This window comes from Saccostrea cucullata, unplaced genomic scaffold, assembly GCF_032062105.1.
Source record: "Saccostrea cucullata isolate Sc308-1 unplaced genomic scaffold, CSIRO_AGI_Scuc_v1 ctg2332, whole genome shotgun sequence".
Classification (NCBI taxonomy): Eukaryota; Metazoa; Mollusca; class Bivalvia; order Ostreida; family Ostreidae; genus Saccostrea; species Saccostrea cuccullata.
Window position 1 is genome coordinate 879 of NW_026927295.1, and position 15,891 is coordinate 16,769.

The following is a 15,891-nucleotide window of genomic DNA, read 5'->3' on the forward strand; positions in this document are numbered from 1 at the left end:
CATCCCCATTAGATAATCGTTTATTTTATCAACAAGTATGTTTTATCATAGCACTTCCGCTTTTAACACAACTTTTCGCTTCAAGATGTAAATTTTTCATAACTCTTATGTTAATGTTCTTGTCTTGTCAGATAACTGCTAGTTAGCAAAAATTTTTGTTAAAAACAAAGAAGACTCGTTTCAATGAACCTAAATATCGTTTTTACTACTGCGATAACATCCCCGACCCCCAACCACCTCGTTCTCATAAGAAAATAAGCCTAAATTTCTTTCACTTTAAACAAAAGGGGGGTAGGTTCTTTTGAAGAGTAACAATCCCTACGGTATGGGAAAAAGGACGATATTGGCCATGGGTCACCATGGGCCGCTATTTAAAAAAATGTTTATTCAAATTATCGACCTCAGGCATTAATTGATAATGTGAGTAAGGATGGATTTCCGGACTTTTGTCAGCAAATAGAATTTACTTTTTATCAATAAAGTTTATTTAAATAACCACAAAGTATTTAGAAAAACAACTCCAATAGCACTGTCTACTTATGAAAAATAATATTTATAAACAGTATCAAATGACAAAAAAAGGGGTTAAATTTTTTAAAATTTTTAAATAATATTATAAATAAAAAAAACAGTGTCTTTTCAAAATATTTTAAACAACATAAAAAAAACCTAAAGACAACAAAAATTATTTGTAAATGATTATAAAAAAAACTTTTTTATAAAAACTTTAAAATTTAAAAGGGGAAAAATAAAAGCAAGTAAACCCAAAATAATACAAAACCATTTAAATTTAAGCAAAATTAATTTTAAAACAAAAATTCAAAGTATATAAAATACAAGTGAACAAAAAAAAAAAAATTCATAATTTTTTATAAAAAAAATAATAAAAAAAATTTTTTTCCCCAAAAATTTTCCATAAAAAAATTCCCATTCTTGGGGAATTTTTTATTTGGGGGGTTTAACCCAAAATTAATTAAAAATCAAATTTAAAAAATTTTTTATAAAAATTTAAACCCATTTATTAAAATCCAGTCATATATTTTGACCGGTTGTGATCCCCAATCTTATTTTTTAAAACATATAAAATTTTTTTTATCTTTGGTCCACAGATTTTTATTGTACATTTTTTTTAATGGGATGTTCCCAAAAAAAAAGGCTTTCCCCAATTTAAATTTTTTTTTTCAACAACCCTAGTTTCATTTTTTATATTTTGATTTTTTAAACATCTAAAAAACCCATTTTTTTTAGGGCAATTTTTCCCTTTAACAAAAAAAAAAAAAATTTTTAACTTTTTTTTTAAAAAAAAATTTTTTTTCCTTTAAAAAAAAATTAAAAAAAATTAAAGGGAAATAAAAGGCTCAAAATTTTTTTACAATTTTTTAAAAAAAATTTTTAAATTTTTTATTAAAATTTATTGCAACAAAAACAAAAATTTTTTTTTTTTAACATTTTAATAAACGAAACTCTCAAAAAAAAGGGGTTATAAAAATGTTTTTAAAAGGAAAAGTAATAAACATACGCTCTTGAAACTTAAATCATAAAAATTTGAGAATGTTTCTATTATTTTTATTATGTTTTGCAATAAACCCTTTGTGTCCATCATATCAAGCAGTACTCTAAAAAAAAAAAGAAAATTCGTTAATTCTTGGCATTTTGAGATCCCCCGTATGGAAGCATGATGGTAAAATTTTTTTTTCTTAAAAATATAATGTACAATATAGTATTCTTCATCAAATATAAAAGATTTTAAAAAAAGTCTATGGAAGTATTAGTATAATTTGATTTAAAGTGCCAGAATTGGCATTTTCCTATATAATCCTCTTAATAGTAAATGTACCTATATTTTGAGACAGACCCTTAAAATACATGGACGGTATATTTTCCCCAAACTTGGCATGTACACTGAAGTTAATATAAGTTGTATATGGTAAAAAAATTAAAATTTTTCCCTTTTGTAGTTTTAAAAAACAATAAACTCCAGCCGCCCCCCTTAAGCACACATTTGAGACACTCTGATTCAAGTTCTTTTAACTGTAAATCTAATACAGTTTCAATTCTAAATTCATTAAAGGAAAAAGGACGGGGGGGGGGGGGCTCTGAAGTGTTCTTTTAAAATCTGTTTTTAACCTTTCAAGTTTCTTCAAATTAAACGTCTCCTTTTTTGGTCCATTTCTGAGGTTGTTGTTTGTATTTTGGACACTTCCTGGTGTAAAATAGGTGTCTGAAAAAGGAAAACTAACCATGGGTCACAAAGCTGGTTTGATTAACTTGTGGGCCGTTTTTCCCCCCAATATATCCCTGTGAAAATAAAAATGAATTTTTTCCTGCAACAATATGTTTTTTTAACAATAAACCCTGAATTCCGTTAACCCAGGACACCCGGGCAAATTCTTTGGAATTGGCACATTGGGTTTGGAAAGAATGACGATGTGAAAAACTCGCAACACAGAGTCAATGAACGATCTTCGATCAGAAAAGCTCATTCAACGTTCAGCACAGGTAAGCTAAAAATTGTAATTTTATTAAAAATACCAAAAGCGGGTCTACAGTGAATTAAACACAAACAAAGATTGGGTTTTTTGAAAACATAAATTTTTTTTAGACTATCACAATTCATTTTCATATTCAGGAAACATGTGCTTTAAATAATATCTTTATCGTTTACAATAAAACATATTTTAACCCTATATAGGGATTTAAGGTTTTTAATCTAAAAAAATTACCTTGTTAACATCTTTACGTTTTGGAAAACACGTGCAACCGATTTCTTTAAAAGCCGACTACAAAAACAACAGACATCCATTGTTAATTGTTTTCAATATCAATTTCTTTTTGACATTATACCTTAAAATGGTCATTATAGACAGGGCACTTCACACAGCAGGAAAAGCTTTGCAAGTGTCAAGAATGAATCATTTCATGGAACAGATTTCGATACGAACATTTTCTTTTTTAAGAAAAATTACAAACCTTTCCCAAAACTTGAGAAGTTCTTTTCTGTGAATCTTGTGATTTTCTTTAGCGTGTTTACTACAAAAAGGACTGTTTTTTTTGTTGAAGAAGCTATGTTCAGATATGAAGAAATGTTCAACATCTGCGCAGAATTCTTTTTCTTGACAGAAATAACCAATAGTATATTCCACTTGTTTGTGAAATGTCGTCGTGAGAGATTTCATCATGCTTTCAATGTTTTTGGCGTATTTTTAGGGTAATATTACCATCAAGGTTACCCTCACGGCAAACAACCTGAAGCTGGATGGATGGCTTACAAACACCAAGAACGAGAACATGATCTTCATCTTCTTTTTTAAAAAAACTGCATCTTTGCAAACTAAAGGTACATCATCTTGAACCAGAGTCTGCCATCTTGTCATACAATGGACAACAAGTGGTAAAAAAAAGAAATGGGGGAAGAATTTTCTTGAATCGGAAAACCAAAGTGGACGTTTTGTTTGTGCAATTGCAAAGTTCTTGTCATAGGCATCCAATCTACTCTCCTTGTTCATACAAGGTACATAGTGGTATATTTGTCTTGGTTTGTCTCCTGTCTCCTCTTGTTTTACGCAGAAAGGCGGTTGGATTTAGTTCCTTGCGTTCTTTTTTCCCCCATCACTATTAGACCTAGCCTTTGCATAAATAGTAGAATTGTACTTTTGTGTTCAGCAAAGCATTTGTATTTGTGGTTTGACCACATTTCATCCAGAAGCCGACCCCCCAAATTTGGCCTGTCTGGTTGAAGAGCATCCAGTCGCCGACGGTTGGAGATGCGTCTTTAACTTGTGTTGGGTCGGTTTTATGTTTTTAAAAAGCATCAAAAAACCCCCAACATCCAGAAAAACCATTTTATTTAACCCTTCCTCGTTGAAAAACAGAATTGTTCCAATCTCGTGAAAAAAAGACAGCATGATGCGCAAGTTTTAAATCTTTTTCAGGAAGTTCGATTCTAATGTTTTGTTTAAGTTCTTCAATGCTTTTTCTTTTTTTTCTGTTTTCAATTCTGACAGGGATTTTCAAACATAGCCCACTTGGCGGGAAAACTCTTTTCCCCAGTGAGTTTTTTTTGGGTAGCGACTTCTACAATGGCTTTTCCTTAACTTTTTTTTTTTCTTTTAGAGGTGGAAGTTGAATCTCAAAGTATCGTTTCTGTGGGAGGGTGTTTTAATTCGGAGTCTCTTGGTAAGCATTCCATTAATTTGTCATAAAAACATTCTGTCTTGCCCAAAAAAAGCGATGAAGTAAGAAAAAACACACAATTATCATGCTACCCAATCAAACAATAAAAATATTGATCGGGGGAACACAGACTTCTGCAAACAGAAGTAAGGTTACGAACAACATATTTTTTATTTTTTTTTTTACAAAGTAACAAGTGTTCCTAGTCGATCGAACTTTTTTGATTCCGTTCATAAACCTTACATTACCCATTTTATGTGAAAATGTAATGTTCCATCTGATTTTACATCACTCAATAAATTTTAATTGCAGAAGATTTAAAACGTACGATGTAGTATTTAAATATTAGAGTACTTTAAAGTGGTTTATTGAAAGGGAAAATACACTAGTGGCATGTTTAAAGTAGATGATTGATCTCATTATATTTCTTGTTCTTACTTCTTTACTGACTTTATCTTTGTGCTTGCAACCAAATTACAGGCGTTATATCATCACAGTAAGTGTTGATAGACTGCATCCAGTAAGGGAAAATTCTAAAAATAATTCTGCGTTTTTAATATTTCTGTTTGCTTTTAGAAAACCTACACAAGACAAAAACTCCCACTCAAAATTTGTTAGCCCTGTATGTTTATCTACACAGTTATAAGTTTCTATAATCTTTTATTACAACTATATCTTTATGAAATTTATAAGAAATATGCCCCCATGAATGAAATAAATGGCACTTAATTTTTATTTTGGTTTCCTTCATCCAATGTCACAATATAAATACAACGTATTTTTATGAATAGAAAATAGTCTTAACCTTTGTATGTCCAATCTTCATATATGGACCCATTTCGTCCCAAAAGGTGGATCAACCTTTTCTTCCAAACGTTTTAATGTCTATTACAAGAATATAGAATGCACGTCTTGTAAGGTAGACTTGATGACAGGCATAATATGAACACTGACCGCCAAAGTCAGTTACACTGATCAGTTTCTCTCTTTTCTTTATGTGTCTTTCAACATCCCAACATTCCCTGTGGTACTTCTGTAAAAATAATTAACCCTGGGTTCCCTTTTTTTACAATACATGCCTACACAGCAATTTGTGTCGATGAAGTATATGATACTAGTAAGTAGTAACATGATAAAAAAAAAAAGTTTAAAGTAAAAAATTAAAAAATGTCTTAAAACAGGTGATAAAAAGGAATATACAATACAAAGGAAAATTAGCATCATTTGGAGACAATGGTAAACCATTAAGAGTTTTTAAATGAAATGTTGATAGATTGAAGTATATGTCAACCTTTTAGCCATTTGTGGTCTTCATTATCCTCAATTTGGAACATATTATGATGAACTTTGAGCCCTACAGTTGACTCAGTGGTGTATAGGTCCCCTAAAGTCCATTTGGATTGAAGCCTTTTTAGGAAGGTCGTTTTTCCTGCCCCCCCCACACCCAACTTTTCATCCTCTTCCCCCGAACATTTCAATGCTTTCTTTACTATTTTTCCAAAAATTAGGCGCTGGGTTTTATTCCCACTGGGGCCCCCGGATTTTTCTTAAAAAAACAATCAATGCTAACTATATTTGGATTGAAGGAAAAAAAGGTGGGGAAAACAAAAAGAAATTGATCTCAAATCATCACATTTTCATTCCAAAACAACTTTGTTCCTAAAAAATTTTTTGTGATTTTTACCAATTTTTTTTCCATAGGTTCTATCCGCTAAATGTACTTACATATTCGGCTCACTAATGGATGGATATTGGTATTTGTAATAGTGGGATGTGTGATTATACCCAAGTCTAGTTTTACAATGAGTTTCTCGGTAAAAATGCTAAAAAAGACAAATACACCATTTTTCTTGAGAACCAAGATACCCAGATGTCCTGCAGTACTTTGCGATAGGTCAACTGGGGTTATCCAAAAAGGAAATGGAAAGTTTTTTTGAAAAATAAGGTTGAATATAAGCCCAGAGACTCTGTCTCTCAACTTCATCAGAGGTAAATGACAACTGGGTCCCCGTACAAATCATGCTATCATATGTGGAGCAGTCAGATTTTATATTATCTGGGATAGGTTCTGCATCTGGACCTTTGGTGAAGGCGTCAAGTCCTTCAGGAACACCCGAGTGATCCTTGTTTTCCAGATCCACGCAGCCTCCTTCGCAGAAGAGAAGCCAGAAATGGAGGTACCTTTTGATTGAGTTGAAACCTATCCTGCTAAACAAATCTGTAAGACAATTTTTAGACATACTACAATTTCTTATTTATTACAATTCGTTATTGTCGTTTTCAACTAACTAGTAAGTGTTTAGTCAGTAGCCAAATATCTTTTTGTTAATGCATAGGACAAATTTTTTTAGACATGTTTTATTTTTTGCTATATATTTGACTATTTGTAAAAGTTAACCATATTCTTGTCGTTCTTCTTGTCCCTTAAGGTGAGTACAATCTTGATCCTGTACATGGGGTTCTGGGATCATGACGGTGTAGAGGTCAAGGTCACTAGTCGCAGATTCAGAAGTTGTGTCTGGTTTCAAATACAGCCAATCCCAATGGTTTGATAAAGGTTCCCCAACATTAACGGCTGAAGGACTTTTGAGGCGTACAGGAGTTATTCCTAAACAACAAAAATATATTTAAATTTTGATGACAATTTAATTTGATGGTAACTCTTTTATTAAGTCTGAAATGAAAAAAAAAATAGATTGGGAGTTTTCGTTTACAAATTTGACAGTTGATTAAATCTGATCAGAAAGACCTTTTACTTTCTCCTTTGCCATACTTCCCTCTCTAAACATTTCAAAGACAAGAAGATATTACTCCAGTTAAAGTCAGTGACGTTTTGTCAAACTGCTGTAAATCATTTTATTTTCCGGAAACCTGTAAATTTTTGAGAGATAGCTATTTGATACTTATTAATGAGACAAGCTTTTAACAAGCCATAGCTTTTGTTGCATATAATTCTTAGAAGTACAAATATACGCGTTAATGACATTTTCGAGAGCAGACAGACACAGGTAACTCAGGCGCGGATCCAGAAATTTTTCAAAGGGGGGGGGGGGGGGGGTTGAAGTATTTTTCAAAAGGGGGGTTGAAGGCGAAAACACTTAAACGTACGTTGTACATATACATATAGTTAAATAACTCAATAGAATATCGATACAGGGTGGAGTATAGTTTTTGAAAGTGGGACGTTGATCAATCTGGGAAAAAGTACTTTTATACATTACCAGAAAGTTTTTGAAGAAAGGAAAATAAATTCCCGAACCTGAAAATCCTATGGGGTTTTATTTTGTTTTTACAACTGCATTTCTTTATATATTACAACATTAGCCTTTCACCTTACATTTTCTATAATAGAAACACAACAAAAAAATTGGAACTTTCTTATTTCTCTTTTTGCAAATCCAAAGGGGGGAGGTGCAACCCCCGTAACCCCCCCTCTGGATCCGCCACTGTAACTCTCGAAAAATAAAGTTCTCGAAAAGAAAAGGATGTACGCGCGGTTAAATAGCTAAGCATTTTTAATTATAATAATAATATATTTATTATAGTGACTTGTGTAATACAACAAAATATTATAATATATCTCAAATATAAAGATTGAAACATTACACCCGGCTCTTTGGGCCTATAAGTCACCTGTATTTAAATCATACATTTCCTCACGGAAATATATAATTATAATCTTATCATAAATGCAATTATCTACCATATCAGTTTCAAATTTAGACATTTTATGAAATACATGCAGTATTCTAGTACATGTAACTTACCTATATGAATAGGCCTGCTCACGACAGAATGTCCTAACGACGTTCCCATACATGAGTATTTTCCACTATCCTCCGAGGTCGCACCATTGATAATCAGCATGGGCGTGCTGTCTTTTCCAGTTTTATATTTCTCTCCGTTAGATATATCAATGGCTGATTCATTTTTGGTCCACATAATATTTGATAAATTCGAGTTCCATGGTATGAATATATACAGTCCATTCATACATTGCCTAATTGCGATGACTAAATAAATGTAAAAGAAAAGAAACAATCTTGTGTTATCAAAGATGAAGTAACAAAAGAGTAGCACATTGATAAAAAAAAATGTCAGTCCTTAAAAAAATTCTAAATCTAGCCTTATGTCTCCAGCTCTATAAACAAAAACAGTAAAAATTAAAATTCTAATTCACAGAATTACACTTTTGTTATTTGATATACTCCATTCATATAACCTCCGTCCTCAGCCAACATGTCAAAAAAAGACAATGGGGGCTAATTAAGCTACTTATTTGTCTCTGTTTATGATATCTCTCAGAACGACGTGATAATTCGTCATTATCATTCTTTTTGCAAATTATGTGCATTGATGTAGTGTTATGTAGTACATATAGGTTATAGAAGGTCACATGTCAAATTTCTAATTTTTATGCTTAATGCAAATTTTTATCAATTTTCTAGTGCAATTTGCTTCAGAAAATATAGACATTAATTTTGTCTGTCTTCCAAGTTTATATTTTTTATGCAGTAATATATGAATCCATTGTGACTATAAAAATCTAAGATAGGCAAGTCTATGCTCTACTTTTCCTGAGTTGAAATCAATCTTTTTTGTGTAAAAAAAAATCTCACCTAATTGGCTGCTACTGGGTCCTTTTGTTGTTACACTACTATTCACATGTGAATGCAGCAACGGTAGTTCGAAGGCAGTGCCCTGAGTTATTTTCGCAGTTTGTTTTCTTCTCCGGCGCCGTATAAAAAACGCAAAACCGCCAACAGCCATGACTAGAAATATAAAAACTACGACTATGATTACGTAGAGATCGGCCTCTGTGTTCTTCGTCAAGTCGTCAGTTGTGTTACGTGAATTTACGTCATAGTGATATGTTGATACGGAATGTGACGTTGAAACACCTTGCGTGACAAATGACGGCTGTATCGTCGTCAAACTGAAATATGAAATGAAGACTTCATTTCTTTGATCAAAAAATCTGTTAATGCAATAAAACAAGAAAAGAAAAGAAGAAAGAAAAAAATATATGTAGATATAAAAGGAGGACATCTAAAATGTACTTTGTGTAAAAGAGAAGATATAAAGGATTAATTAAAAGGACGTATGCAACTCTTATAAATACTCGTACAAAAAAATAATTAAATACATGAACCCAGGAATATTGAGGAAAAAAGGACACTGTATACCTCGTTGATTCTGTACAGTTTGGATCTGCACGGTAACAACGATGTATGGTATCGATATTTTGGCATTCTTCAACTGAAAAAAAGTTCAAATAACGATTAATCCACTTTCTCTAATGCATTCTTAGTATTTACTTCAATGATAAGCTTTAGCTACACATGAGATTTCGTTTCGTAGAGGTGAACGATACTCATACTCATATTATACGCCAACACGTGCTGAGTTGTTCTTGTTGTCTATATTTTATATTTCGCTGAGTATATTGTATAACTAGTTTGCTCTATTAAAATTCAAAATGATTTCTCTAAGTGTATAGTTTACGTACACTTGTATATTGAATTTCCGGGAAAATGCTCAGTTGGGCATCCGGAAGTGAACAGTGTGCAGCTGTCTTGATTCAAATATCCAGCTCCTGCCAACTGCAAACAATTTCCTATAACAACAAAAAATCAATACATTGTTGATTTTATGAGTATTTGATTATTTTTACCTGTGTAACTTCTTTCATGAGTTTAGAAATCAGAAATGGGGTATTTTGCAATTTTATTGGTAGTTGTGCATGACGTTATCCTATAAGTTGAATTGGTGTGGGCCTGTTTTATTTCGAGTTGAAGATAGGTGCATTTTGTTTCTTAGTATTTGCAACATTTATATGGGGTTCCATTCAGTTCGAGATAAAGAAATGTTCATTTTTTTACTTATTGAATATCCATATTACTTATTAAGGAAATATGCATTAGCTGTAATGAAACATATGGAGATAATGAACCGTTTTAAAGATCAAAAGTCCATACAGCAATACTAAATAGGAGCCGAGCAAACCCCATAACACAGGTGTGATTAAGTGCCATGAAAGAGTGAACATCCCCTGCCCGCCGTTTGCTCCTTGACATGATCAGGAAATAACGGGAAAATCCGTCGTTAATTCAGAGTATAAATATAATGGAGAAACATAAGTTTGAAAAACTTCAGTCAGCATTTGACTCTTTGGTAATTTGTATTTGCTAGACAGGTCATTGTACAAGTGTATCATACCTAGAACTTACAAAATAATGGCATTATAATACACGAAACTGCTGATATTCTTGTTTTATCAACTAACTTGCTTGTCAATAATTTACCTCGTTTTTAGAAATTGTGCATACGTATGCTCTTGTGCATCATATCAGTTGAGATATATAAACTCCGTATCCAGATGGAAAATGTATGTTGCTACATATGCAAGGGAAGTTGAAGGTAGTTAAAGTTATCACGTTTATCATAGAGCTTGGTTGTAAGATTAACATTAACGGGTTTTTTTTTTCAAGTAAAATATCCAAATATTAAAGAAATGTTTCAGACTCGTTTGTTCCTTTTTTTTCTCAAGCTCATCAGGATATATCGTATCGACATAAGAATGGAAATAACCATTGTTAATTGACAATACGTCATGGATATAATTAAATGTCAAGTTGAAGGCCACAGCAAGTGTTTTCTTCTTTTCACTCACAAGATTTTGCACAAATTCTGCTTCATATGAATACAAAAAAAAATCTGCTAATAATGAGGCACATGGCACCCATTGGAATTCCATAAGATTGTTGGAATACCTGGTCTCCAAAAACCACATAGATATTGTTAATCAGAAACTAAAGCATCTTTTTGGTGTCAAATTCAGAGTAGTTGTTGGTACAATCAGAATTGGTGGTGGTGTAATGATTTATGTTTCAAATTTAATTAAGGCTAGTCGAAGAGAAGATTTAGAACCCGTTGATACAGATCTCATTTGGATAGAAATACCACAAGTAAAGGGAAAACTACTTATATGTTGTATTTATCGTCCACCACACACTAATGGTGTCTTTTGGCAAAAAATATCTTGGTCATTTGAAAAGGCTTGTGATATCTCTAACAATATTGTTGTACTTGGTGATCTTAACGTTGATTTTTTAAAAGTTAACAACTCACATGAGATTCATACAATTATGAATAGCTGTAGGTTAACAAATATTATACACGAACCTACAAGAATAACTTGCGATACAGAAACACTTATAGATCCTATCATTATTAGTGACAATATACATGTACATGATTCTGGAACATTACAAATTAGTAATACAGTTAGTGATCATAAAGCAACTTATATATTCACCAGAATACAAATGTAAATGTGGCATATAAACGTAAAATTTGGAACTATAAACAAGCAGATTTAGAACTCCTTAATGATTCTATTGTAAAATGCGACTGGAATAGCCTTATTGATGATACAGAAAACATTAATACTGCTACAACAAACTTCACAGAAAAATTTAACTCTATTATTCATCAATGCATACCTGAAAAAACTGTTACTATAAGGCCAAATGATAAACCATGGATGGACTCTCTTAAAGAAAACCTTCGTATTCGCAATAGACTAAGAAAAATAGCACAAAAAACAAAAAGAGAATCTGATAAGGAAAACTTTCGCAAAGAAAGGAATAAGTTTAATAATATGAAAAAATATGCTATTAAAAACTATTATGACAACATAGATTCTCATCTTAAGGATGCTAGTCTGAACAATCAAAAACTATACTGGAAGTTACTGAAAGATACTTTTCACATTAAACCAACAAATGAAATTCCACCTGTTCAGTTTACAGACAACAATGGCACTGAAAGTTTTGCATTTTCAGACATAGAAAAAAATAGAACTATTAAATAAATATTTCACATCAATTACAGAGTTAGATGACAGTAATCAAGAGCTCCCAAATATAGTGTCAAGATGTACGGATAATTTTCCACACATTGAAATACAAGAGCAAGAAATCATTGATATAATTTCTATTATTCCTGTCAATAAAGCCGTTGGTCATGATTGCATCAGCCATAAAATGTTAAAATCTTGCAAAGAAACTATCTCAAAACCTTTGTGTATGCTATTCAACAAATCCCTATCACTAAAAACATTTCCAGACTGCTGGAAACTAGCACATGTTCTTCCACTTTTTAAGAAAGATGACCCTTCCATCACTTCAAACTATAGACCAGTTTCTTTGCTGAGTTGTATAAGCAAAATCTTTGAAAGAATAATTTTTAAGCATGTTTACAATTTCTTGCATTCACATAATATATTTTATAAATACCAGGCAGGTTTTTTACCAGGTCATTCCCACAGTATATCAACTCTTAAACATACCATTCTATAGTAAAAAGTGCTGATGAAGGTAAATTCTGTTGTTTGGTGTTTTGTGATTTATCAAAGGCATTTGATAGGGTCTGGCATAAAGGCTTAATTTACAAATTAAAAATGTATGGAATTAATGGTGATAGATTGTTTTGATAGTTATTTAAGCAAAAGAACCCAACAAGTCATGTATAGAAATCATTTTTCCTCTGTTGGACAAGTAAAAGCTGGAGTTCCTCAGGGCTCAGTACTTGGTCCCCTATTATTTTTATTGTATGTAAATGATGTGGCTGAAAATATGATATCTCTTTGTAGACTATTTGCTGATGATAATTCTTTACAACAATGTTCAGATAATATTAATCATATTGAACAAAATCTTAACCACGATCTTAGAATACTAGATGACTGGTCAAAGAAATGGTTATTGAAATTCAATCCACAGAAAACCAAAGCAGTATTTTTTAGTTTGAAAAATATACAGCATTTTCCTAAATTATTTTTTGACAATTGCCAATTGGAATATATTACGGAACACAAACATCTTGGGATACTTCTGTCGTCTAACTTAGGATGGTCTGATCATATTGATACCATTATAAAGAAAGCATACAAAAAAATTAAGGCTTCTTAAAAAATTAAAATTCACTGTGTCAAAAGATATTCTGTCCCAAATGTATATATCTTTTATTAGACCACAACTTGAATATGCTGTTGAAGTTTGGTCTGGATGCACAAAAACAGACATTGAGAATCTTGAAAAAGTACAATTATATGCTGCAAGAATAGTTACTGGGCTTACAATTATTGCTTCAAGAAATTCATTATATTTGGAAACAGGCTGGGAACCACTGGAATATAGAAGAAATAGGGCAAAACTAATAACAATGTATAAAATGCACAATAATTTAGTCCCTATTTACTTGCAAAACTTAGTACCTGATACAAGAGGCAATATTTCAGGATACACTACCCGGAATTCTTTAAATTATTCTTTACCAAAATACAGATTAGAACTCTACAATAAATCATTTATTCCCGATACTGTTAGAAAGTGGAATTCCCTAAGTCTAAGAACAAGGGAGGCAACTTCTATAAAAATTTTCAAAAACTATCTTCAAAATATTAATGCAAAAGCTCAGACATACTTTTCTTATGGAAATAGGTTTTTGAACATAATTCGTACAAGATTAAGACACAATTGTAATTCAAAGTCTGATTTATATCGCTGTAACCTAATAACCAGTCCTAATTGTTCTTGTGGACTACTAGAAGATACATATTATCTGTTTTTTGTTTGTAAACATTATGTAAAAGCAAGAAATTCCTTAATGAATAAGCTATTGTCATTAAATTACTTACATATTATAGATGTACATTTAATACTATGGGGTGATGATTCTTTAACTTTCGAACAAAATGCTGAACTTTTTAAGACTATTCAAACTTTCTTAAATGAATGTGGTCGTTTTTCAAAATATGTTTTTTCTCACCATCTCAAATTATTTTTGTATATTTAAAGAATTAATTCCTTTCTATTGCTACAATGTATATAATGTATATAGTAGACCATATGTATATATGTTGTTTTACTTTGGCAATTTTACAAAATGTTGTAGTAGGAGAGGACTACGTAAGTTTCTGAACTTGTGTCCGGTCCTTTTGACTTTGTCAATAAAATATATTCAATTCAATTCAATTCATCAGAACGTTTTAACAAAATGATTTTGCAAAAGACCGATGCCAAGGTAAGTAAAGAGAGTTCCATTTTTATTGGAAAATCAGCTGTCAAAGGTATCAAAAAGAATGTAACTAATTAATTCCCAATTAAACAATCAAAGAACGCATTAAATAAATAAATACTAGTAATCAAGAAGAAAAAAAATCGTACTATAAAATATAAATATCCTTGTACCTTTGAAAGTAGAGCCACTGGTCTAAATTCATTCTATGCATGTGGTATTTTAGTGGCGTTTACAACTGATTTATAAACGCCCGGGTTTTCTTAATAATATTCAATGGATGTAAATATTATTAATTGAAATATTATCCTCTGCAAAACATTTAAAGCTCCAAACAAAAGTTATAAAAAGATTTTCCGGTCTCAACCGAAAGTTTTTGTAATATTGGAATCTTGTATTTTCCATCTATGTACGTTAATTTTTAGGGTGTATTTCAGATGTTTTCCTTTTTCTGTTGCATAAAATGATTACATTATATCAATGTCGACAAACTCTATCTGATTAGTATCGCTACCACTTGTTTTTACCAGTATATATAAACAGCAATTGGTTTTAATGAAAACATGGATCCAAAATGCTACTTTTTTAATAAAAATTATTTTCTATTACCGGTATATGTATACATATGTATGTCCAATGTTTTGTTTTGTTTTGTTTTTTTTTTTTTTGAACATATTTTATTGACGAAATGTCAAAGGGATTGGACACAAGTTCCAAAATTCCTGCAATAAATCTTTGAACAATACCATTTTTTTTTCATTTTCCTGTGAAGATAAGGAATCATCTCCCCATAGCAATTAATGCACATTAATCATTTTTTACATTTTGAGTTACAAGTATTCATCATTAGGCGTCTAGGTTCAAAATTTTTTCTACAAACAAAGAAAAAATGATGACTATCCTCTTTCATACCACAAGAACAATTTGGATTACTTATGATTTTACATCTATACAGATCATTATTTAAAATACAATTGTGTCTTAATTCGGTACAATGTTTTTAGGTAATCAGGAGCTAGGTTGTTGTGGATTTTAAACATTGTTAAAAGTTTGGCTATGTCTCTTCTTCTTACAAGAGGTTCCAAACCTGTTTCAATATACAACGAATTTCTTGATGCTAATACTGAAAGACCTTTCCAATGTGCTACTGGATTTAAGATTAGAAGTGAACATAGAACTTACCACTTTCGAAAAGCGAAGGTTCCCGATCATAGCAGAACTCTACATGGGACGACTTCTGGTAGTTAGGAATGCAGTAGTAAAAGTTCGTGTTTGTACAGTTTATTTTCGAAGCCGATTCTTCTATAGATGTCAGATTCTCCGGACAATTAAGAACGTTATACACAGGGAATCTATACATATTTCTCACTCGCTACTAACCATAGATATCACATTTATTTTTTTTTTTCAATAATTTTCATCGGAAGGCCAGTGAGAGAGGATTTAGGTTAATGTATTCACGAAAACATCTACTTACTCGCAAATTTTACGGATCTAGTTTCGTTTTCTGCAAAAGAGATAGTCTCGTTCAACCTATAAATAGCTATTAAAATTCCCTGTTTTATTTTTTCACATTCTGGTTTGTTTATATGGTGTAGTCTATTTTAAGGCACATGACATTTTGTGTAAGTAACA

At 31.5% G+C, this 15,891-nt stretch overlaps 1 protein-coding gene across 1 annotated transcript; it reads right to left on the reverse strand.

Moving 5' to 3' along the window:
* Positions 1 to 6,068: 6,068 nt before the first annotated feature.
* LOC134273985 (uncharacterized) lies at positions 6,069 to 15,757 on the reverse strand. The gene is made up of 7 exons (XM_062756210.1): positions 15,439 to 15,757; positions 9,683 to 9,790; positions 9,360 to 9,432; positions 8,793 to 9,109; positions 7,941 to 8,186; positions 6,572 to 6,781; positions 6,069 to 6,391 (listed from the first exon to the last, which is right to left on the reverse strand). The coding sequence occupies exons 1-7, from the start codon at positions 15,614 to 15,616 to the stop codon at positions 6,069 to 6,071; spliced, it is 1,455 nt and encodes a 484-aa protein (XP_062612194.1). The 5' UTR covers positions 15,617 to 15,757.
* Positions 15,758 to 15,891: the final 134 nt, after the last annotated feature.